At 40.3% G+C, this 26951-nt stretch overlaps 2 protein-coding genes across 5 annotated transcripts in view; both read right to left on the bottom strand.

The window, feature by feature from the left end:
* Window positions 1–21672, bottom strand: part of LOC133638313 (zinc finger MIZ domain-containing protein 2-like) — a 50857-nt gene extending 29185 nt beyond the window's left edge. The window contains exon 1 of one of the 3 annotated variants that reach the window (XM_062030792.1): window positions 21339–21672. The gene's annotated coding sequence lies outside the window, so the exon portion shown is untranslated. Of the gene's footprint in view, window positions 1–21077; window positions 21223–21338 lie in introns of those variants that run through there. The other 2 variants (XM_062030795.1, XM_062030793.1) reach the window with 2 other exon arrangements.
* A 2073-nt stretch (window positions 21673–23745) lies between these two features.
* The window catches only part of LOC133638321 (2-oxoglutarate dehydrogenase complex component E1-like), a 42934-nt gene continuing 39728 nt past the window's right edge, over window positions 23746–26951 (bottom strand). For both annotated transcript variants that reach the window (XM_062030817.1, XM_062030816.1), the window contains one exon: window positions 23746–24595. In XM_062030817.1, coding sequence (XP_061886801.1) covers window positions 24472–24595 — 124 coding nt within the window. In that variant the 3' untranslated portion in view covers window positions 23746–24471. The remainder of the gene's footprint in view (window positions 24596–26951) is intronic.

A 26951-nucleotide genomic window follows, 5' to 3' on the forward strand; every position in this document is an offset into this window, starting at 1 on the left:
AAGGAGGAACCAACTAAAATAATGGCGGCAGAGAAACACACACGTAGTAAACAGAAGAAGGTAAAACAATTAGGGCTGCAACTAACGATTAATTTGATGATCGATTAATCTGTCGATTATTACTTCGATTAATAATCGGATAAAAGAGACAAACTACATTTCTATCCTTTCCAGTATTTTATTGGAAAAAAAACAGCATACTGTCACCATACTTATTTTGATTATTGTTTCTCAGCTGTTTGAACATGTTGCAGTTTATAAATAAAGGTTTATAAAAAATAAAATAAAAATTTAAAAAAAAGCCTCTGCGCATGCGCATAGCATAGATCCAACGAATCGATGACTAAATTAATCGCCAACTATTTTTATAATCGATTTTATTCGATTAGTTGTTGCAGCCCTAAAAACAATGTGATGTTCATGTCCGTTAAAAGTACAAGGACAGGACAGTCAACACTCAGGAAGTACACAATAGGTGAGGGCCGACATCCGGGCAACTGAGCTACATACGGGTTCTTCGAGCCATAACAACCAGACTGGCGCTGAAAACAAACCGTCGCCATTACTCTTTAACCTGTCGACCTACGCTGGTTAAACCCGTCATTCTGCCTCCAAAATGCCGAAAAACGGTGTTGTTTTTGGTTGTGCTAACCACAACTGGAAACAGGGAAAACAAAGGTTGTATTTTGTTCTGCCAAAGCGTGATAAAAGCCCACAGAGACGAGACAAATGGCTCGCAGCTTTACACCGGGAAAACGAGGACGGTTCTCACTGGAGTCCCCCAAAGTCCCGGGTCGTGTGTTCGGATCACTTCGTTTCTGGTAACGATAAGGAACAAAAATCCACCTTCTTAACCACAACTTGGCTATACCGTCCGTGCTAATGTTGTACTTGTTGAATTTGTACCTTATAACGTTCGACAGCTGAAGTTGTTGTTGTACAAAAATAACATGCGGTATATACTATATAGTCTATAGCAGTGGTTCTCAAATGGGGGTACGCGTACCCCTGGGGGTACTTGAAGGTATGCCAAGGGGTACGTGATATTTTTTTTAAATGTCTGTCAAAGAGAACTGTGAAAAGAAATGCAACAATGCAATATTCAGTGTTGACAGCTAGATTTTTTGTGGACATGTTCCATAAATATTGATGTTAAAGATTTCTTTTTTTGTGAAGAAATGTTTAGAATGAAGTTCATGACTCCAGAAGGATCTTTATTACAATCCCCAAAGAGGGCACTTTAAGTTGATGATTACTTCTATGTGTACAAATATTTATTTATAATTGAATCACTTGTTTATTTTTCAACAAGTTTTTAGTTATTTTTATATCTTTTTTTCCAAATAGTTCAAGAAAGACCACAACAAATGAGCCATATTTTGCACTGTTATACAATTTAATCAATCAGAAACTGATGACATAGTGCTGTATTTTATTTCTTTATCTCTTTTTTTCAACCAAAAATGCTTTGTTATGATTAGGGGGTACTTGAATTAAAACAAATTTCACAGGGGGTACATCACTGAAAAAAGGTTGAGAACCACTGGTCTATAGCCTAGCTAGCTATTTTCGAAAACCGGTTTCGTTTAAATTTGCACTTAACAGTTGGGTTTTTAAAAACCAATAAACCCTATAATTTTCATGTTGCCATTTAATCAACTTTTCAAGACAATTTTCAATACAAAGACATATATTTTGTACATTATTCGCCTGCTGTACTGCGCCTTCATAAGGCTACAACTTACAAGGACCAGGCTACTAGGGGTCAGTCTGCTTTCTTTTGGGGGTTTTTTGCCGGACATTCCAGTATTATTTACCCGTAATCTTGGTATTACTTTCCTTATTAGGTTATTTTGCCACCTCCCCCTTCTCTGTTTAAACTCTCCTTTGTTGTACTTAAACAATACATGTAGCCCTCAAATCTCTCAATATTTTACACACTAACACTTGATCTTGTTGTTGATAACTCTCGCGTCTCTTTCTTAGTAGCGCGCAGGCTGAGCTAACTAGCAAGCTAAGCTAAGCCTGAGAAGCTTTGAAGTTCACTGAGACGAGTCTGACGCAAATAATACATTTTCGTTTTTTCACACGATATGCGAATAAGTCAAAATGCATAAATGAAGGATTTAACGCCGACTTCCAAGCCACAACGCTCGTTAAATGCTTTTTCTGTCAATGCTGTGTTCGCTGTGAGCTGGTTTGTTTTCAACGAATTCCCGGTTGCTAGGGGATTGGTAGGCGGAAGTGACGTAGATCCGCCCTCACCTATACTCCAGCACCTCGCTGGGGAGCTACCAGTAACTCAACAGAGGGTCCTAGAACTGTGACACACTAATATGCACGGCCATTGGCTGGCCCAACGATTGACTTTTTTCAACGGCTCTTTTACGGGACTCACAGAATAGTGTAAGATAGTAACTGCTTCTCATCGTTTGCTACAAAGCCACTCAAAAAAATATGTTTCTCTTGTTCTTATGCTTTCTGAGCTCACTATGTTCACCACTTGCTGTACATATCCTACCAAGTGAGACCGACACTGTTAAAATGTCCATTTCTCAGATGATGTAATTGTTGATGACTGAAGTATGCTGATAGCAACCCAACCTAACCCCCCCCTCCACATACCACCCCCCGGATTGTAAATAATGTAAATAATTCAATGTATATACTCTGATGATTAACTTGTGGGATGACTGTATTATGATGATAGTATATATTTTTACCATGAATTGATTAACGTGGACCCCGACTTAAACAAGTTGAAAAACGTATTCGGGTGTTACCATTTGTGACCTGTGCTGGCGAAATGAGTCACAATGAGGAAATTTTAAAAACTGAGTTATTGTTATTTACACATTCTCCATCTAAAGACCTTCAAAATGATATATGGTTTGTTGGAATCGGACAGAAAATGACCGAGTTACATCCGATTGAAGTCGACCAAGTTTGAGGGTCCGTTTTGAGAAAAACAGGCTTAAAGTTGACTGTTCCAGAACAGAATGTTCCAAAACAAAACTCCATAGCAACCATACCTTAAAAGTCCTTGTAGCAACACCAAAATTGGTACAATTAAAGTCAAATCCCATGTCTAAAGGAAAAATATATATTCAACTCTATTGAAAACGGTTATGTACAAAAATTTCAACACTGTTATGTCACGGTTTTTTGTTCACTGGTCAGTTTGTCAGCTGGTCAGCTGTCCGTAATATTCCTGACCAGCAGCACTAAGAAGATTCGCCAACTGCAGTGAATTTAGCGCACTTGCAACCGCCTGTGTACCCTCTCCACCTTCTAAATCCATTACGGAATGTAAAACAGTCTAACTTATCCACAAAAATAATAATTAAATGTTCGAAAATCACCTTTTTTCACATAATATTCCGCTCGAATTACTGTGTTGTTTTTCATCAGGGCGCTGCCATGATACCACAATGCACCGCGCGGGGTGATTCAACCAATGAGGGTACGCCTCACAGCGACCCTTAGCAACAAGCCGGATTTGTTTACGTCGGGACAGGTTTAAAAACTCGAATTATATTGGTTCAGAATGGCGTCATCGGGAATTCCATGCTCATTTTTAGAAAGTAGGTCAACTTGGCGTCACAATGATAGCAAATATGGCTAGGGGGATTCCCCCTTGTTGCCGCGAGTGAGCGTTGAAAACACTGGATTTTCTCAAGGAATTTTAACACAACGGACTAATTTCTGAAGACATACCTCGTACAAAACCTTCAAATAAAGGTGATTTAAGATGTTTTCTTGCTATTTCGATGATTGGGATCGCTAGATTGTGGCTTTATGGACTCATTTTTGTGAAAATCTCAATTTCAACCAAGATACATTTTTTTCACTTATTTGCCTGTAGCTCAAAATTAGCCTGTGCGCATTCCGACTCATTTTGCCAGCACGGGTCACATTTAGTGGTCAATTGTAGGGAATATGTACTGTACTGTGCAATCTACTAATAAAAGTCTCAATCAATCAATCAAAAACGTGAGTCACGTCCCAGATGAAGTCCAGACAACAATAGTGTTAGTGAGTACCGTAATTTCCGGACTATAAGCCGCTACTTTTCCCCCTCGTTCTGGTCCCTGCGGCTTATACAAGGGTGCGGCTTATTTACGGCCTGTTCTTCTCCGACACCGACGAAGAGGATTTCGGTGGTTTTAGTACGCAGGAGGAAGACGATGACACAATGATTAAAGACTGACTTTTCATATACCGGTAGGCTGGTTATTTTGATAACGTACAGGTGAGCACTTTGTATTACTTTGCACCGTTGTATTATTTGTACTCTGCACGAATGCTGTTCGCCATGTCAAAGATGTGAAAGTTTGATTGAATGATTGAAAGATTTATTGTTAATAAATGGGATGCTTTGCGTTCCCAAACAGTCATCTCTGTCCCGACAATCCCCTCCGTGGTAGCAGGAACCCCTATATACTACGCTAATTACACATCAAAACCCTGCGGCTTATAGTCGGGTGCGGCTTATATATGGAGCAATCTGTATGTTCCCCTAAATTTAGCTGGTGCGGCTTATAGTCAGGTGCGGCTTATAGTCCGGAAATTACGGTACTAATATTACTTTGAAAACCAACATGCATGTGAAGTGTACAATATGTAGTATGTTAATGAAACAATGTATTACAGTCTCCACACTGCACAGCTGTAAAAAGTCTCTGTCAACGTGTCTAACAGGAAACTTTCCAACTGACGCATGTTCAACTGTAATTAGGCTTTATCGCTGATTGTGTATTTAGACTCTTTAGATACCGGTTCATCATGTTTGCTACACCTTCCAAATGTACATGCAGCCTTACATTGTAGTGATCGCAAGTGGAAAAAAGTGAAGTTGAAATTCCCTTGGTCAAACAGAAGCATCATAACATTGGACTGGAATAAAGTAGGATTGTTATTATTGCTCCTGTGGAATTTGTATGACAATATGAGCATGCAAAATACCATTTTCTAAATTATTAGGGCATGTTTTGTCGTGTTTGCCAGTTTAAACAACCATCTCTGTGTGTAACTAAGTAAGGGGTAGGCAACCAAAAATGTTGAAAGAGCCAGATTGAACCAAAAATACAACAAAAAAATCTGTCTGGAGCCCCCAAAAATTAAATGCCTTATATACCGTATTTTCCGCACTATAAGGCGCACCGGATTATAAGGCGCACCTTCAATGAATGGCATATTTCAAAACTTTGTTCATATATAAGGCGCACCGGATTATAAGGCACACCTATGTCAACAAAACAGTCAGATAGGTCAGTCAAACTTTATTAATGGATTACAAACCAGCGTTCTGACAACTCTGTTCACTCCCAAATTGAATAAACAGCTGATTTACTTGTGTTACGGTAAATCAAACGTTAGTGCTATCACAATATAGTAACACTCGAAATAGTGCAGAGCAATAACAATATATCAATAACTCAACGTTGCTCAAACGTTAATGTCACACAACACAACACACAAAATAAACATGTAAAGCTCACTTTATGAAGTTATTCCTCATCCACGAATCCCTCGAATTATCAGTGTCCGAATTAAACAGTTGAGCGAATACGTCGAAGTCGTCATTAATGGAGTCAGTGTCGCTGCTGTTTAGCAGTTCAGTGACAATCCCTGCCTTCCTGAAAGCTCGGACCACAGTTGAGGCTGAATCGGCCCAGGCATTTACGATCCACTGGCAGATAGTGGCGTATGTCGTCCGGCGCCGTCTCCCTGTCTTGGTGAACGTCACGCGTGTTCGCCTTCTGTCATCAACTGTTCCCACGCAGTTAGCAGTCTAGCTTCGAATGCCCTGTTGACACCAATATCTAGCGGCTGGAGTTCTTTTGTCAATCCACCCGGAATGACGGCGAGTATTGAATTAAGCGCGTAAATGTGTCTCTTAATGTGAGGTTATGAGCTAGCGAATATAACAACTACACTACCCAGCATGCAACGGTAGTGACGAGCATGCGCAGTAGCCCTGAGAAGCGTAGTTGTATGCCGGCAGTTAGCATGAGGTTATGAGCACGCTGTGAGTAAACATTGACAACTCAGCCAACACGCCTCATCTGCATTATTTATAATTAGACAGACAACACACTTAATAGGAGCCATTTTGGGGTCTTTACATAAACACACAAATAGAAATGAAACGTCACATATCCCAGCATGCACTGCACGCTTCTTCTTCTTCTACGGGGAAAAAAGATGGCGGCTGCTTACCGTAGTTGCGAGACCTAAACTTTATGAAAATGAATATTAATATTAATCCATATATATAAGGCGCACCGGATTATAAGGCGCACTGTCAGCTTTTGAGAAAATTTGTGGTTTTTAGGTGCGCCTTATAGTGCGGAAAATACGGTAAGTGTTATAATGAAGGCAACACATGATTTAAATGTCTATATTAGTGTGTTGCAGGCTGACGCAAATCTTTGTTGGCAGAAATATTGAAATTTACCGTAATATTTATTGTACACATTTTTACAACATTGGATGACTTTAGTAAAATGGAAGCTTCTCAGAAGGTGAGAGAACTCCTGGAAATGACTGGCTTAGAACGGCCGAAAGTATAGATGTGTGTGTCCAATAGGGCTGCAACTAACGATTAATTTGATCATCGATTAATCTGTCGATTATTACTTCGATTAATAATCGGATAAAAGAGACAAACTACATTTCTATCCTTTCCAGTATTTTATTGAAAAAAAACAGCATACTGGCACCATACTTATTTTGATTATTGTTTCTCAGCTGTTTGTACATGTTGCAGTTTATAAATAAAGGTTTATTTAAAAAAAAATATATATATTTTTTTTTATTTTTTAAAAAAGCCTCTGCGCATAGCATAGATCCAACGAATCGATGACTAAATTAATCGGCAACTATTTTTATAATCGATTAGTTGTTGCAGCCCTAGTGTCCAAGTTAAGGAAACGGCAGGCTGTCTTTTTCTAATAGATTTTATTACAACCTTTGCAAGCTAGGTAACGTTTGCTGTGGTCTGGAACAACATGGCACAAACTATCAGAAATGCAGCCAATATTACCTACAGATAATGTGTCATGGGACATGCAAATATGTATTAAATACACAGAAGACATAAGAAAAGGAAATTAAATAAGCTCAAATATAGCTACAAACCAGGCATAATGATGCAATGTGTACATACAGCTAGCCTAAATGGCATGTTAGCATCGATTAGCTAAAATATGCCTGATTAGCACTCCGACAAGTCAATAAGATCAACAAAGCTCACCGTTGTGCATTCACGCACAGCACAAAACATTTGGTGAACAAAATGAGACAAAGGAGTAGTGGCATAAGTTACGTCTTTCTGTGGCAGCGTCGGACAAAGTTATACATGTAAACAAAGTCCACACAACTACAGCAAATTCAAGGACCGCCGATATTAGTAGGACAAATAGGCGCTTGCCAAATACTGTCACCAGTGAAGCGTTAACACAAACATATTAAACAGTGGTACTTCTAACAATTAGGAAGGTTTGTGTTATGTTTGTCTTCCTACAGAAACAATATTTTAAAAAAATGTTCTTACATTTTTGAAAAAGCTTCAGGGAGCCACTAGGGCGGCACTAAGGAGCCGCGTGGATCACGAGTCGCGGGTTGCTGACCCCCGAACTAATTAATACATTCAAAACAAGGAAGTAAAACCCACCACAACTTGTCATAAATATTACAGCAAAACAGAACATTGCATTGTGACGCAATAGTGATGCTTTGCTGGCTGTAGCAGACATTGCTGCGTAGTAAGGAAGGATGTTTTTGTGGCTACTGTTGGCTTCTTAAAGGGGAACTGCGCTTTTGGGGGGAATTTTGCTTATCATTTTGAGGAAACAAAAGAGGAAAACTGAGGAAAAAAAGAGGAACATTTCTATCAGCAGATAGTGCTGACACGCAAGCCCATCCATTTTCTACCGCTTGTTCCTTTCGGGATGGCGGGCGGTGCTGGAGCCTATCTCAGCTGCTTTAGGGCAGAAGGCGGGGTACACCCTGGACAAGTCACCACCTTATCGCAGGGCCAACACAGACTGACAGACCCGAAAGGAAATTGAGAAAATCGAGACATTTCCTGCAATTGGTTGCACTACATTCTACTTTTAGATTTATTCTCATCTACCAACCTCTTTTTTTTACTTGCAACACTTAAAGCCCAAGATCAACTTCAGGGGCCGTACTTATCAAGCTTCTTAGAATGACTCCTAAGAAGTCTGCTAAGAGTTGACTTAAGAGTAAATAAATTCTTGGCTGAAAGCTGCACTTAAAAGTTAGTTATCAAGCGTCTTACTCACACTTTCAGCGAAGTGTAGGACTGAATCTTAAGTGTCACACTCAGAGCTGAATGACGACATTACTATGTGCCGTAAACGCAATTTTAGGTGACGTCATTTCTGTGTCCATAGAAATGACCAATCACGGAAGGGAATCCGTTGTCTAAGAATAAAGAAATATCTTGGAAATATTTAAGTGGACAATGAGAGTGTATATTTTGACAATAAACTACAAAATAATACAAAACAAACTAGTCCCCGCCGGCACTCACGCTACCGCTCCCTCTCTTCTATCGCCCACACACTCACTGACGTCACTCACCTCACGGCCACACACATACGCTACTGTCATAACATTTTCTTTCCAATTCATTAATTAGGCAACTAATTTGAAACTGGTGTGGGTGGCTCTATATATACTAGCCCACTGCAGACACATGCAGAAATCAACAAGAAATCGAAAAGTATTAAATCTGTGACAAAAATAATATCCACTCTGTCTAAACGATACCGTTTGATCAGCTGCTCGTCATCAAACAAATCCAGAACATCGTTCCGCTCCCTGAATGTTCGCGCACGTCTCTCTCGCCTCAGTGCCATCCCCTGCTGGCAACTCCTAACCACTTAAGACACCTCTGAAGGTCTCTTAAATATCGTGGAGAGTAGGAGTGATTCTTAGACTTAAGAACGTTGATAAAAAGCTTTTATTCTTAAGTTTGAGAGTAGGACTAAATTTTGCAACTTCTCAGGACTTAAGTGTAAAATGGCACTCTAAGAAGCTTGATAAGTACGGCCCCAGATCTTTATGTCAATTATACGTTTTTTATAATTTCATGAGGTTTTTTTGATCGACAACACTAAATTGACCCTACAGTGTGAATGTTGTCGGTCTATCTGTGTTGGCCCTGTGATGAGGTGGTGACTTGTCCAGGGTGTACGCCGCCTTCCGCCCCAATGCAGCTGAGACAGGCTCCAGCACCCCCTGCGACCCCGAACGGGACAAGCGGTAGAAAATGGATAGATGTTTTTTTCGTTTGTTTTATGCCCTTTTTGTCAAAAAAACACACAAAATATGCAATATTTTACCAAAAAATATTTTTTGAAATAGATTTGACGTGAAGTAATTGGGGCCTTCAATAGGTCATGTTTTTTTTATAAATTTTGATGTCTATTTTACTGTTTTAATTGGTTTTACCCTTTAAAATCGTTTTTAATCATATTTATTTTTTATATTGTTTCTGTATTGGTTTTCTATTCACTTATTCTTTGTTTTTATTTAGTCATTGGTGTAGCATAATATTGTTTTTAATATAGTTTTTAATATTGTTTTTAATATAGTTTTTAACATGGCTGTGTAGCACTTTGGAAACATTCTTGTTGTGTAAATGTGCTATATAAATAAAGTGGATTGGATTGAATAATTCATAACAACGTTTCACAACATTCATTATTTTTTGAGTGGTTTAAAAAATAAAAATAAAACACAAATTCTTGGGGTTCCAAAAGAGTCCCCTTCATTAAAGCAGTGTTTTTCAACCTTTTCTGAGCTAAAGGCACATTTTTTTCCATTTAAAAAATTTCGAGGCACACCACGAGCAGAAAACATAAAAAAAATTAAACTCAGCAGCCAATATTGACAATAAAAAGTTATTCTCGCAATTGTTGGATATTCAAACCATAACCAACCATGCTTCACTATAGCTCTTGTCTCAAAGTAGGTGTACTGTCATGACCTGTCACATCACGCCGTGACTTATTTGGAGTTTTTTGGTGTTTTTGTTCTTGTCTTGCGCTCCTATTTTGATGTTCATTGTCATGTCATGTACGGATGTACTTTGTGGACGCCGTCTGCGGCTCCACACGCTGTAAGTCTTTGCTGTCGTCCAGCAATCTGTCAACAACAACACATCATTTGCAGACTATAATTACTGGTTTGCAAAAAAAAATTTTTTTAACACAATTAGATGAAATTACATAATCTCCCACGGCACACCAGACAATATCTCAAGGTACACTAGTGTGCCGCGGCACAGTGGTTGAAAAACACTGCATTAAAGTGTTAAAAATAGGTCATAAATGATTTTTACTTTCAACACTAAATGTCTCATGTCCCATGTAATGTACCACAGAATGTTTTGGGTTCTTTTGCAGATAATTTACTAACATTATTACCATTAAAAATGTCATGTAAAAATCTATAACATGCATGCAAAGAACCCATGTTTAGTTTTTACTCATTTTTACTAATTGTTTTTATCATTTTCTGCACTTTGTCTGTGTTATTATTATTATTGGCTTTTATCTAGTTTGCACTTTGTCTGTATTATTACTATTATCATTATTATCGACTCCTCTTTGCCTTATTCTTTTTATTTTCCTATTGTTAATGATGTTAGATCTGTGTTGTTGTTGGGGATAAGTGTTGTAAATTAGCTTTGGCTACAAACACTATGATGCATACATTGGATAACTGTTTCAGATATCTATCAATGTTTATATATATTTATATTGATCTATGTTTCTGTATCTGTCCCTATTTCAAATAAACCTTTATAAAAAACTCATAAAATGTTTCCAATATGGCAACTCTATCATATAGCCGAGTAATATACTTCTGTCACATCAAAACTATACCTTCTTGCTGCCTACTAATACATATTCTAAAACTATAACGGGTTCGGAACTAACAGTGTTTGGATTGTTATCATCCAAATATGATTAGCAGCAAAGTAGTTATTGGATTATTTTTTTTAAATATTTGTGTGTACATAAATCACCCGGGGAACTTTTGTTATTCTTAGAGTTCCGGTCGGATGGATTTTCACAGGACACATTTCCGGTGTTGCGTGTTGTACAAACGTAGCAAGTATATCTAGCTGCGGCCGCACAGAACTACACAAAGTCACGCCCACTTTAGGTCTAAGGTCGCATACACCTTAAGTTGCATCCACTTAAAGACGTGCCCACAGGGGTGACGACAACGTAAGGGAAGGGTGTCTTAAACGGAAGTGAAGCTGGAGAGATAATACGTAACACAGAAAACATAATTTGTTGTTGTTGCTGAAAACAAGTAAAAGGAGTCATATGTAATACTTTCATGTCGAGTCATCATTAAATGATATGTCAAAAGGCATTAATAAATCATGTTTTTTTTCCAATGCCTCTATAACTGATAACAGTAGTTCAGCCGGGATATGCTCATTTACAGCCCCGAAATCTTGTTATTGTTTTCATTTCGATGCCACACCCTCCACCGTTTGACCAATTAGTAAGTACGTGTGTGTGTGTGTCACATCCAGGTTGCCAGTTACGCACCGCCATCTTGGTCTGGCTACTGCCACTGGTAAAGTTACTAAACATGTCAGACCTTAGTCCATCTAAAAGTTACCATTCTCAACTTATTCAAGACAAAACCAGGATTTGTATCAGGGATGCCTTTGAAAGATGGAGACCATTGAAGGCAGAGAAGATTTTTTCATCTGACGCTAAACTTGCTAATTTCCTCCTTGGTAGGTAAGTCAGGCATTTATGTTTTCTTATTACTTGTAATAAATGGAAATGGACATTTGGTATGTAAACTATATTGTCCAATACAGTCTATGATCTTGTCTAACAAAGCTAGTATGTTCCTGCAGTGTGATGGTGCTTAGCTCCTAGTGTAATGCTTAGCATGCTAGCCCGGTCAATGCAACATCGACATAAAGGCTAACGGGGGAAATATATGCCCGTTAGCATGTATGTCCATGTGTATTCCAACTGACAGGGCAAAATATATTTTGGACAAATAAAATGTGGATATGGGTAGTGTCAGTGCCTATTTCCTTCTCAATACGCTGAGGAAATGGGTTCCAACATTAGCACGGCTGTCATCATGGCAATGTGAAAGGTATGGAGACAGCTAAATCACATGATAAAATAATTCTTCATTCGTGTTTGCATATTTTGGACTACATGTACCAAGTTATATGGCAATCTGAAACGTTTGAAACAGTAGCCTATAGGCATACCTTGGTAAAATGTCTCCTCTTTAGTTTTGGGCGTACATTAGGCAGCTAAGTATGCTCTACTTATTTTATCCAGTATAACCATTGCTAGCGTTGGTTGTAGTTTGTTTTAGTCTTTGTTTTCTGACAATAACCATAGTATTGACATTTGTTGTGATATTGTACTCAGGCATGATGTACTTCTTCCTGAAAATAGCCTCATTTCTGTGTCAAATGTGTTGGTTAGAGATTTGTTATTGACAAAAATCTTGTCTTTTCAGCTATTATAGTCCCAGCACCTCAACCCCTAGTAAAAGGCAGTGGAAGTTTGAAGTTCCTTGGAGTAGTCCAGTCCATCCAGATGTGTATCTGGCAACCTCAGTCAGGGAGAGAGGGAGGAGACTACAGGATTTTGACCCTGATTGCAGTACCGTTTGTGGCCACATTATTACATATGGCTCCTTTAAGGTTACGGTTAGGGTTGGTTAGGGTTAAGGTTGTATATAGTCAGCCCAAAAAGCAATACATTCAACAACCAAAATAAGAACCACATTACGGATCACGTTACAAATCAAGTGTCCACTCTCACGTTGTCAGTGCCACCTTCAGAACACGGTTGACTTACGTTGTCACACTTGTGGGTGCAACTTAAAGTGGGCACGACTTACAGGAGTTCTGCAGCCTTTTCTGTTGTTGTGCTGCGAAGGCCACGGATGTATAAATACTGCTCCATTGATAAGAAAAAGTCTGAACGTCATTAAAAAAAGTTTGCGCCAAAAAGTTGACAGTCCTTAGACTCCCGTCCTTACACGCTGCAATTTTTCATTAAAAAACGCAAAAGTGATACTTTGACGCGAAAATGAAAGTGCGTATTTTCGCAGACAATTCCCATACCTGTCATTCACGATGCCTATGTAAGACAAGCACACATTTGATGGACGGTTTAGTAAGTAAGAGTTGTTTTAGTTATATTGTCAAACTTACATACGCCACTTGAAGTGATGAATAAAGACTACATGAGTAAAAACGTTATGGACAGCAAGAAGAAGCACTTGTGTTTCCGGTTGAAATCTCCGTCACTCTAAACCAGGGGTCCCCAAACTTTTTGACTCCGGAGCCGCATTGGGGTAAAACAATTTGGCTGGGGGCCGCACTATATATATACCGGTATATATATTATATGTAAATGTGTGTGTGTGTATATATGTATATATATATATGTATATGTGCAAATATGTGTAAATATGTATATGTGTATATATGTATATGTGTCTATATGTGTGTGTATATATATATATATATATGTATTCATACATATATTGCTTGCGCACTAATTGACTTAAAGAGCGCACTTGCTGCATGTCACGTTATCAATGGTAAAATGCATTTTTAGACAGTATGATTTGCCTGAGTGGCTAGGAGATGGTAGAAAATGGACTAGTAAGGACAAATTTTTAAAAAAATAAATAAATAAAAAAAAAATTTTTACTTGGGACTTCCCGCGGGCCGGATTTTGGACGCTGTAGGGCCGTATCCGGCCCGCGGGCCGTAGTTTGGGGACCCTTGCTCTAAACAGACGGGCACTGCAGCACCTGCAGTCAGTGAACTTGTCCAAAAGATGGCGCCCTTGCAAAAACAATAACCTCAGTGTCTTTGCTTGTTTTTTTTTAAAACTATTTGCATTATGGCCGTCAGCAAAGAAAAAGCCATAAATTAGCCGCACCCTTTTATAAGCATATGAAAAAAGTAACAGCTTCCAGAATTTCAGATAAGTCAGCCTTTTACATAAAAGTTGCGAGTTGAAACTCAAAATGTTCCCATTTAGATGTTTTAAAAAGGTCTTCCATCTTTAAATGTAAAAATGCCATGTAGTTTAGCGATTAGCATGCCTTCTTGTCTGCTTCTGTTTGGTCTTACTTGGCGTAAACCACGTTAAACTTTGACCTTCAGTGATAATGTACTTTGTAAGAAATACAGTTTGTTTGCAGCAATGGAAGTGATGGTTATTTACTTAAGGGAGCGGTCCACATTGTGTATAGACTAAGGACATGTAACGATCCGAAAATGTTATATCCCGGCTATCGCGACCAAAATGATCCGTTATTATTATCGCAGTATTGTTGAATGCATTTAAAAAGTACTTATACCCACACACTGAAATCTTGACCACGTTTTTTTCCAAATTAAAATAAATAGACACCGTTAGAAAACTCACTATTTTGTGTTTTTATGCTTTAGTCTTAGTATTTTATGTTTTAATAGCTAAGCTTTGAACTCAAACGTATAATAAATAATTCACCCCTATACAATATCCTACCCTAATACCCTACTGTGCAATATTACCCTTCAAGTGCAACACATCTGACACTGATTGTTATTACTCCGGTACTCTTGTCTTGTTCTGTATATTGTACAGTATTTTGTACAGGATTGCTTATTATTTTTATTGGATAGTAGTCTGTTTATTTCAATTCTTATTTTTTATCTTTATTACTTCTTGTGTAATTTATTTTTATCCTATATTTGTTTCCACTACCGCACCTTAAGTTGGAGTCCTTAATCTCATTATATGCAAATATAATGACAATAAAGTCCATTCTATTCTTTTACTATTTTAAATGTTTTTACTGTAGCATTTTAAGATGTATTTAAATGAAAATACAACATCCATTAATGTTATTATTTTTGGTGGTAGTTGTGGCATCCTACTGTTCAGCGGCCCTTGAACGCACCGTAAAAACACCTCTGCCTCGTATAGAACGTCTCTCTGTTCTAGAGAGCACAGCTTGGATCTTCGATGTACACAATTGATGATCTGGGTTGCTCAGACAGCAATGTGTTTATGTACCCTATTTTTCAGACTATAAGGCGCACTTAAAACCCTTTTTTCCCCCCTCAAAACTTAAGAGTGCGCCTTGTAACCCGTTTGGTTGAGCTTACCCACCTTGAAGCAATTTAATTTAGTACATGGTGTAATGATAAGTGTGACCAGTAGATGGCAGTCAAACATAAGAGATAAGTGTAGCCTGCAACGTTTGATGTGCTTCAACATAGAAGTATTATTATGGTGTATGTATAAGGCAGGGGTCGGCAACCTTTACCACTCAAAGAGCCATTTTGGAAAGTTTCACAAATTAAAGAAAACAATGGGAGCCACAAAAAAAATTTGAAAATTTAAAATGAAAAACACCGCATACAAAGCTTAAATTGCTTTGCGCTATGTTAACCAGGGGTCTCAGACACACGCACCGGCACGCATCTTAATAAGGAAATATAATGTTAGTGCGGCCCGCGACTTTTAATTGAATATTTCTTGCCAACTCTCTCAATTTTCCGGTTGACTCCCAAATTTCAGGACGTGCTGGCACTGCTTTTAGCGCCCTCTACAGCCTGCCCAAACAGCGTACCTGCTTGGCCACATGTTGAATGCAGCTTTTGCTTGCTCACATAAGTGACAGCAAGGCATACTTGTTCAACAGCCACACAGCTTACACTGACGGTAGTCGTACAAAAACAACTTTAACACTTGTTACGTTACAAATATGCGCCACACTTTGAACCCACACCAAAAAAGAATGACAAACACATTTCTGGAGAACATCCGCACTGTAACACAACATAAACACAACACAACAAATACCCAGAATCCCATGCAGCCCTAACTCTTCCGCTCAACCGACGCACGGAGAGGGGGGGGGGGGGGTTGATGTGTGGGGGGGTTTGGTGGTAGCGGGGGTGTATAATGTAGACCGGAAGAGTTAGGGCTGCATGGGATTCTGGGTATTTGTTGTGTTGTGTTTATGTTGTGTTACGGTGCGGATGTTCTCCAGAAATGTTTTTGTCATTCTTTTTTGGTGTGGGTTTACAGTGTGGCGCATATTTCTAACGTAACAGTGTTAAAGTTGTTTTATACGGCCACCGTCAGTGTAAGCTGTGTGGCTGTTGAACAAGTATGCCTTGCTGTCGCCTACGTGTGCAAGTAAAAGCAACATATAACATGTGGCCTGGCTGGCACGCTGTTTGTAAATGCTATAGAGGACAATTAATGCAGTGCAATTAGGGCACGCCCTTGATTAAGTAATTACAGTGAAAATAGGATAATATTTGCCCTGGGAGATTTCTAGGAGAGGCGGTCTCTTGGGTAAATCGGGGTGGTCGTTAAGTATACTGGGAAAACCGGGAGGGTCGGCAAGTATGCAGCTGAGCCGCATCAGAGTGGTCAAAGAGCCGCATGCGGCTCCGGAGCCGCGGGTTGCCGACCCCTGGTATAAGGTAAGACATTATCTGGCGGTTTGTTTCACAATATTATGCAAAAGCAACTTTTCTTACCTTCTGGTACCTGCTGATCCCACAAGGGATTGGAACAATTTCCCTTGTGGATCATTAAAGTTTGTCTAACTGAATTTTGAAAAACTGCGCGCATCCACCTTTGTAGTCCGTGCCGATACCGTAGTCGATAAGCTTCTTCTTGTTCTCTATCTTCTTGTTATTTGACATTCATCCTCCGCTGTTGCCATTTCTAATATAAAGTAGTGTAAAGTTCTTACTTATATCTGCCATGAAAGCACTAAAACATACCGGTGTAGTGAGTTTACATTATTCACCCAAGGAACTTTAGTTATTAGAGAGTTCTGGTCGGACGGTTTTTCACGGGACACATTTCCGGCGTAGTTGTTGCACTAGTGAGCCACGGATGAGGAGATGCTGCTCCGTTATTGATTGATAAAGTGTGAATGTCATTAAAACAGTTAGCTCCATCTTTTGACACTTCCTCCACTCCCGTCCTTGCACGCTACACCGCTACAACAAAGATGACGTAGAAAAGACGCTGTCGAAGTGGAGGCACGTAAATAAGACCGCCCACAAAACGGCGCATCCTGAGGCGACTGTCAGAAAGCGGCTTGAAGATGATGTGTAAAACATCATCTATGCAACATTTTGACCAAAGAACCACCATCACATGTTATGTAGACCACAAGGAAGTCTTTTACATTTAGAAAATAATAATAATAATAATAATAATAATAATAATATGACTCCTTTAATGCGCCCTATAATCCGGTGCGCCTTATATATGAAAAAAGATCAAAAACAGACCATTCATCGACAGTGCGCTTTATAATCCGGTGCACCCTATGGTCCGCAAAATACAGTAAATTCAGATTGGAGTACGTTGTTTAATGGGAGAAACATGCTAATGGCTCTTGTTTTCATGTTTGCATTTTTAGCCAATTTATCAAAGTGTAGTTGTCAATCACAGTTTCTCAATCATTTTCCTTTTGTTTTACCACGGCCATTATTAATTCTGTTTGTTGCATCCCTAGTATGGACACGCACAGTAAGCTGCTAGCCACCTCTGTCAGTCACCACCAAAAATAGATGATTGATCAGTATTGGCTAGGGATGTCCGATAATGGCTTTTTGCCGATATCCGATATTGTCCAACTGTTTAATTACCGATACCGATATCAACAGATATATGCAGTCGTGGAATTAACACATTATTATGCCTAATTTGGACAACCAGGTATGGTGAAGATAAGGTCTTTTTTTTTTTTTAAATTAATAAAATAAAATAAGATAAATAAATTAAAAAGATTTTCTTGAATAAAAAAGAAAGTAAAACAATATAAAAACAGTTACATAGAAAGTTTCTATGTAACTGTAATTAATTTTCATTAATTACTCATTTCTATTAGGAACGAGTAATTAATGAAAATGAGTCAAATTAACTGTTAAAGGTTAGTACTATTAGTGGAGCAGCAGCACGCACAATCATGTGTGCTTACGGACTGTATCCCTTGCAGACTGTATTGATATATATTGATATATCATGTAGGAACCAGAATATTAATAACAGAAAGAAACAACCCTTTTGTGTGAATGAGTGTAAATGGGGGAGGGAGGTTTTTTGGGTTGGTGCACTAATTGTAAGTGTATCTTGTGTTTTTTATGTTGATTTGATAAAAATAAATAAATAAAAAATTTTTTTTAAAATGATACCGATAATTTCCGATATTACATTTTAACGCATTTATCGGCCGATAATATCGGACATCTCTAGTATTGGCTGATCCTGTACTTTTTCATGGAAATTGGCACATCTCTAAAAAGGACTTTGTCAGGACAAGCTAGGACCAGAAAGTAAACCCTGTAGCGCACTTTTTGCTTCATAGGCCTGAAAATGATTGAATATTTGTGTTTTGTAAACAAGGTAAAGCAAGGTTAGCCCAGTGTTTTTCAACCTTTTTTGAGCCAAGGCACATTTTTTGCGGAGGCACACCACCAGCAGAAATCATTAAAAACACGAAACTCAGTTGACAGTAAAAAGTCGTTGTCGCAATTGTTGGATATGACTTTAAAGTATAACCAAGCATGCATCACTATAGCTCTTGTCTCAAAGTAGGTGTACTGTCACCACCTGTCACATCACACACTGACTTATTTAGACTTGTTTGCCGTTTTCCTGTGTAGTGTTTTAGTTCTTGTCTTGCGCTCCTATTTTGGTGGCTTTTTCTCCTTTTTTGGTATTTTCCTGTAGCAGTTTCATGTCTTCCTATGAGCGATATTTCCCGCATCTACCGTATTTTTCGGACTATAAGTCGCAGTTTTTTTCATAGTTTGACCGGGGGTGCGACTTACTCTCAGGAGCGACTTATGTGTGAAATTATTAACGCATTACCGTAAAATATCAACTAATATTATTGATCTCATTCACGTAAGAGACTAGACGTGTAAGATTTCATGGGATTTAGCGATTAGATTGTTTGGTAAACGTATAGCATGTTCTATATGTTATAGTTATTTGAATGACTCTTACCATAATATGTTACGTTAACATACCAGGCACCTTCTCAGTTGGTTATTTATGCCTCATATAACGTACACTTATTCAGCCTGTTGTTCACTATTCTTTATTTATTTTAAATTGCCTTTCAAATCTATTCTTGGTGTTGGCTTTTATCAAATACATTTCCCCCAAAAATGCGACTTATATATGTTTTTTTCCTTCTTTATAATGCATTTTCGGCCGGTGCGACTTATACTCCGGAGCGACTGATATGGTACTTTGTTTTAGCAACCAAGAATATTTCAGTTGTTTTTATCCTTCTTTGTGGTGACATTGTTGATTTTGGATTTTCATTAAAGATCCCCACTAGTCTTCCTGGGGTCCACAATTCAATACAATTACAAGTAAAAGTATATAATTATAACTACATAATACATAAAAAAATAAAAGCATCAATAAAAAAACAAGCAAACAATTTACAGTCACAGAATAATAATTACCATATACACTACCGTTCAAAAGTTTGGGGTCACCCAAACAATTTTGTGGAATAGCCTTCATTTCTAAGAACAAGAATAGACTGTCGCGTTTCAGATGAAAGTTCTCTTTTTCTGGCCATTTTGAGGGTTTAATTGACCCCACAAATGTGATGCTCCAGAAACTCAATCTGCTCAAAGGAAGGTCAGTTTTGTAGCTTCTGTAACGAGCTAAACTGTTTTCAGATGTGTGAACATGATTGCACAAGGGTTTTCTAATCATCAATTAGCCTTCTGAGCCAATGAGCAAACACATTGTACCATTAGAACACTGGAGTGATAGTTGCTGGAAATGGGCCTCTATACACCTATGTAGATATTGCACCAAAAACCAGACATTTGCAGCTAGAATAGTCATTTAGCACATTAGCAATGTATAGAGTGTATTTCTTTAAAGTTAAGACTAGTTTAAAGTTATCTTCATTGAAAAGTACAGTGCTTTTCCTTCAAAAATAAGAACATTTCAATGTGACCCCAAACTTTTGAACGGTAGTGTAAATATAACTACACAATATACAACCAAACAAATCATCAACAAGCTAACTAATTTAAAAACTCAGATAAAATATTACTTTCTTTTTAAAAACCTGTTTACTTTCAATGCCGGTGAGAATTTGAGGCAGGTTATTCCAGAGCGATAAAGATCTATAAATGAAAGCTTTCCGCAAAGCATTCTTCCTGGGACGAGGGAGTACAAAATGCCCCTCACTGGACGCCCTGGTATTATGATTATGTATAGTGCTACTGTGAACTATTTGGGCCGTGAGAAAAGCAGATTGTCATGTCATGTTCGGATGTACTTTGTGGACGCCGTCTCAGTAAGTCTTTGCTGTCGTCCAGCATTCTGTTTGTGTTTACTTTGTAGCCAGTTCAGTTTTAGTTTTGTTCCGCATAGCCTTCCCTAAGCTTCAATGCCTTTTCTTAGGGGCACTCACCTTTTGTTTATTTTTGGTTTAAATTAGACACCTTTTTACCTGCACCCTGCCTCCCGCTGTTTCCATCTACAAAGCAATTAGCTAGCGGCTGCCACCTACTGCTATGGAAGAGTATTACACGGTTACTCTGCCGAGCTCAACAACAACACATCACTTGCAGACTAGAATTACTGGGTTGCAAAATATATTGTCAACCCAAATAGGTGAAATGAGATCATCTCCCACGGCACACCAGACTGTATGTCACGTGTTCACCCACGGCTGAACTAATGGCGACGTCGTGGACGTGATCTGTCAGGCAGGACATGATTGGAGTCACGATGATGGAATATGGAAAGATATTTTAGGACACGAAAGCCCTGATGAAGGACATGAAGTATGACAGAATCCTCAAAGACACGTGACTAATGTCCTTAGAGCTTCAAAGAATGTTCTACAGGTGCTCACGCACGCGTGCACGCACAAGAAACACACAAAGAGCCGCGCACGCGCGCATCAACACGGACCATTCTAGGGACCAAAAACGTGCGTGAGAGGGTTACCTGTCTGCGTGTGCACGCGCCGCGGCCGCCGTCAGCGTCGACGCGCACGCACCTGCTTCTTTTCCCGCCAACAACAGAACAAAGCACCGAGCGGCGTGCACGCCACACGAGCACCCGCTTGCCTACCTGCCTCGCGCGCGCGCGCGTCCTCGGTGGTACCGCGGCCGCTAATTTGTGAGCACGAGTGCTCGCGTCCGAAAGCCGCTGTGGCGTGCGTGTGCGTGCGTGTGTGTGCACGCGAGACATTCACACGGCACTTACCTGTCCGTGCGCGTGCGTCTGCGTCCACGCGGAGTCCCAATCCAGACTAGCCGTAGCTTAGCCTAGCTAGCTAGCTAGCTAGCGAGGTGGTGTCGCAGTGTGCTAGCAGCGACTAGCTGTCAACTTTTGACTCTCGGCTCTTTGCGCGCTCATTGGGAGCCGAGCGGCCTTTTGAAAACAAGTCTCAAATCAAGCCCACACTTCCGGCCGGTGTCATGTCGAGCCAGGCTAACTCCGCGGGCCAATTACAAGACGCTCGTTGAGGACAAGACGCCGACTTGGCCTAGGCGTCCATTGCACAATGACATCTACGCGTGACGTCACCGCACAAGCCCCGCCTCCCCCGAGTCACGCAGCGGGGGCGCGCTGGTGAGGTCACGTGACGGTAACGTCAGCAGGAAACCGTCAAGGTAGTGAAAAAAACGCGCGCGTTGCCGCCACATCACGCCGAGGTGACTCGAAGATGAAGATAAATATAACATTTGTAACAAAGTGAGACGTCCTTTTTACAGCAGCTAGTCTTTGCTGGCTGTCAAAGACGTAAAGTAGCGGTGTCCGATAATGGCTTTTTTGCCGATATTGTCCAACTCTTAATTACCGATACCGATATATACAGTCGTGGAATTAACACATTATTATGCCTAATTTGGACAACCAGGTATGGTGAAGTTAAGGTCCTTTTTAAAAATAAATAAGATAAATAAATTAAAAACATTTTCTTCAATAAAAAAGAAAGTAAAACAATATAAAAAGAGTTACATAGAAACTAGTAATGAATGAAAATGAGTCAAATGAACTGTTAAAGGTTAGTACTATTAGTGGAGCAGCAGCACGCACAATCATGTGTGCTTACAGACTGTATCCCTTGCAGACTGTATTGATATATATTGATTAGGGCTATATAAATACACATTGATTGATTGATTCGTGAGATCGACAGGTGGATCGGTGCGGCGTCTTCAGTAATGCGGGCGCTGTATCGGTCCGTTGTGGTGAAGAAGGATCTGAGCCGGAAGGCAAAGCTCTCAATTTACTGGTCGATCTACGTTCCCATCCTCACCTATGGTCATGAGCTTTGGGTTATGACCGAAAGGACAAGATCACGGGTACAAGCGGCCGAAATGAGTTTCCTCCGCCGGGTGGCGGGGCTCTCCCTTAGAGATACGGTGAGAAGCTCTGTCATCCGGGGGGAGCTCAAAGTAAAGCCGCTGCTCCTCCACATGGAGAGGAGCCAGATGAGGTGGTTCGGGCATCTGGTCAGGATGCCACCCGAACGCCTCCCTAGGGAGGTGTTTAGGGCACGTCCGACCGGTAGGAGGCCACGGGGAAGACCCAGGACACGTTGGGAAGACTATGTCTCCCGGCTGGCCTGGGAACGCCTCGGGATCCCCCGGGAAGAGCTAGACGAAGTGGCTGGGGAGAGGGAAGTCTGGGCTTCCCTGCTTAGGCTGCTGCCCCCGCGACCCGACCTCGGATAAGCGGAAGAAGATGGATGGATGGATGATTGATTGATATATAATGTAGGAACCAGAATATCAGAAAGAAACAACCCTTTTGTGTGAATGAGTGTAAATGGGGGAGGGAGGTTTTTTGGGTCGGTGCACTAATTGTAAGTGTATCTTGTGTTTTTTATGTTGATTTAATAAAAAATAAAACCGATACCGCTAATAAAAAACCGATACCGATAATTTTCGATATTACATTTTAAAGCATTTATCGGCCGATATTATCGGACATCTCTATTCATGTGTCGTGTAGTCTTCTCCACTGGGGGGGGTGGAGGGGGGGGACCTGCTGGTGTTTTTCACACCTCGGTTGCCCTGGAAACAGATGCAGAGATTTTTTATTTCTTCATGTTTCTCCACATTATCCATATCACCACCCCACCCCCACTACATTCCTCCTCCCCCCTCGACCTGCCGCATAGTAGCTTCACACGCACACACACGCACACACACACACACACACACACACACACACACACACACACACACACACACACACACACACACACACAGCGACCCACTGCAGTCATTTGACAATGTCACAGCAGAGTCACCTCCACTGCGCGTGCGCGTGGGGAGGCTGTTATTGGACTTGTTGGCGGCTGAGCCTCCAGCCGGGTGGGGGTGGGGGTGGGGCACATTTGGGGACGAATTGAAATGTTTGTCACATGAAAACTGATCATGTTCACACACACACACACATTGCGTCTTGCCTGCCCTGTTGCCATGGCGACCAACATCCGCGCACACGCCGCCCGTCGCCTTTTGTACGCATATATTGCACCGGAGCGACTTGGCTTGGGGGAGTGCGCAGCATTCCAAGGAACTCTCTGACCTAGAATAACACGCGACACGGCTTCATTGGGGGGTGGGGGCGACGACTTTTATTGGGCTGGGGGGGAGGGGGGGGGCAACAGAGGGAAGGAGAGAGGAAGTAGGGGGGGGGGGAGGGGCTAGGAAACAAGGACGAAGGGAGCGAGGTAGGAAACACAGGACCGAAATGTCGATTGTCAAGAATACATCATCCATATAAATAATAGGTGGAGGCCAGAATGTATCACGTGATCTTCCTTCCATTTTCTACCGCTTGTCCCTTTTTTTGATAAGGCTCCAGCACTCCCCGCGCCCCCGAAGGGGTCGCGGGGAGTTCTGGAGCCTATCAAAAAAAAAAACAGACTAATATTTATATTTAAAAAACACCACAAACTATGTCTTCACTCATTTGTCATGTTATTTAAATAGTACACCCCATTGAGCCTCCTGCTCCATGCTGCCCCCTGGCGTCTGGCAGCAGGTCTGTCCCAGCACTCTTCACCGTGAGGTTGGCGTCGGCGATAAAACATCAACATTAATATTCACATCTCATCGTAAGGAGCTGACATGTTATTTTTCTTCACATCTATTTTGTCTTGAATGACATTCACGAAAATATTCAGTTCCATGACATCATCAACATTCAAATAATAAAAAAAAAAAACATAAGCTTCCAATAAAAAGATCAAAGGTGTGCTGGCATGAGTGCGGTTACCTGAGCTGTGGTTGCTATGGTTACAGATTAATAGTCACTCGTTTTACATTCACTGGCGCTAACGTCCGCGTGGTGAGGGCGTCGGCGTGGTTTGAGGTCGTTACGAGTCCTTCCCCGCGAAGGCGCGCAGGTCGAAGGCCGTGTTGAGTAGCCGCTGCAGCTCGGCCAGGTGTGTGTGTTTGTTTCCTGTGGCGGGGGCAGCTGCAGGCCCACGGCCAGCATACCTGTCATCACACACACATTCTTCTATTTAGGAACACCCTTTCTAGATATATCAACATTAATAATATATACATACTATGCTAGAATAAAAAAAGATAAGCTTTTAGGGAATTTTTAGTTTGTAATTGGTTTTTAATCTTCATAATTTACTTCAAGTTATTACAGCATGTCTCTATATACATTTTTTTAAATTTATTTTATTATTCATTTCTGCCAAAGGGGACACATTTCAATTTCTTACACACACTTGTTATTTCATATGTTGACCAGAGGGGGAGCACTTTTAAAAGCGACAGTCCATTTGAAAAATCCCTCCTTTTTGTGAGCACCTTCATGTTGATGTCACCACAAATGAGACATTGTCGATTAGATGCAATGTTATTGATTTATGTCATCACTTGTTCACACCTCCTCATATGGAAGATACTTTTCCTTCTTAATGTCTCAGGGGTAGAAATACAAGAACAAACACACACACACAATTATTGTATTTTTTACCTACTTGAGACCTCCGAAAAATACCTACCTCTTTAGGACCACCCTTTCTAGATATATAAAGATTAGTATTTACAAGATGAATAATATATACATACTATGCAAATATAACAAAGGTAAGCTTTTAGTTATTTTTTTTAACATTTTTTGTTTGTAATTGGTTTTTAAAGGCCTACTGAAATGAATTTTTTTTATTTAAACGGGGATAGCAGATCCATTCTATGTGTCATACTTGATCATTTCGCGATATTGCCATATTTTTGCTGAAAGGATTTAGTAGAGAACAACGACAATAAAGATCGCAACTTTTGGTATCTGATAAAAAAAAGCCTTGCCTGTACCGGAAGTAGCGTGACGTAGTCAATTGAAAGGCTCCTCACATTTTCCTATTGTTTTCAATGCAGCGATAGAGATTCGGACCGAGAAAGCGACAATTACCCCATTAATTTGAGCGAGGATGAAAGATTCGTGGATGAGGAACGTGAGAGTGAAGTACTAGAATGCAGTGCAGGACATAACTTTTTTCGCTCTCACCGTAACTTAGGTACAAGCTGGCTTATTGGATTCCACACTCTCTCCTTTTTCTATTGTGGATCACAGATTTGTATTTTAAACCACCTCGGATACTATATCCTCTTGAAAATGAGAGTCGAGAACGCGAAATGGACATTCACAGTGACTTTTATCTCCACGACAATACATCGACGAAACACTTTAGCTACGGAGCTAACGTGATAGCATCGGGCTTAACTGCAGATAGAAACAAAATAAATAAATCCCTGACTGGAAGGATAGACAGAAGATCAACAATACTATTAAACCATGGACATGTAAATACACGGTTAATACTTTCCAGCCTGGCGAAGCTTAACAATGCTGTTGCTAACGACGCCATTGAAGCCAACTTAGCAACCGGACCTCACAGAGCTATGCTAAAAACATCAGCTATCCACCTACGCCAGCCAGCCCTCATCTGCTCGTCAACACCCGTGCTCACCTGCGTTCCAGCGATCGACAGTGCGATGAAGGACTTCACCCAATCACAGATGCGGTCGGCGAGACGGAGGAAGTTAAGGTGAGTTCGGCGGCTAACGTGTCTGCTATCCATCTCTGTCTTCCTGGTTGTGTTGCTGCAGCCAGCCGCTAATACACCGATCCCACCTACAACTTTCTTCTTTGCAGTCTTCATTGTTCATTAAACAAATTGCAAAAGATTCACCAACACAGATGTCCAGAATACTGTGGAATTTTGAAATGAAAACAGAGCTTTTTTGTATTGGATTCAATGGGGTACCAATACTTCCACATCAACTGATTCCGCCACGCGCATACGTCATCATACATAGACGTTTTCCACCGGAAGTGTGGCGGGAAGTTTAAAATGTCACTTTATAAGTTAACCCGGCTGTATTGGCATGTGTTGCAATGTTAAGATTTCATCATTGATGTATAAACTATCAGACTGCGTGGTCGCTAGTAGTGGCTTTCAGTAAATGATAAATGATAAATGGGTTGTACTTGTATAGCGCTTTTCTACCTTCAAGGTACTCAAAGCGCTTTGACAGTATTTCCACATTTACCCATTCACACACACATTCACACACTGATGGCGGGAGCTGCCATGCAAGGCGCTAACCAGCAGCCATCAGAGGCAAAGGGTGAAGTGTCTTGCCCAAGGACACAGCGGACGTGACTAGGAAGGTAGAAGGCGGGAATTGAACCCCAGTAACCAGCAACACTCCGATTGCTGGCACAGCCACTCTACCAACTTAGGCCTTTAATCTTCATTATTTACTTCAAGTTATTAAGTATGTCTCTATATACATATTTTATAAATTTTGACCAAAGGAGGCGCATTTAAAA

This window comes from Entelurus aequoreus, linkage group LG21 (assembly GCF_033978785.1).
Source record: "Entelurus aequoreus isolate RoL-2023_Sb linkage group LG21, RoL_Eaeq_v1.1, whole genome shotgun sequence".
Taxonomy (NCBI): Eukaryota; Metazoa; Chordata; class Actinopteri; order Syngnathiformes; family Syngnathidae; genus Entelurus; species Entelurus aequoreus.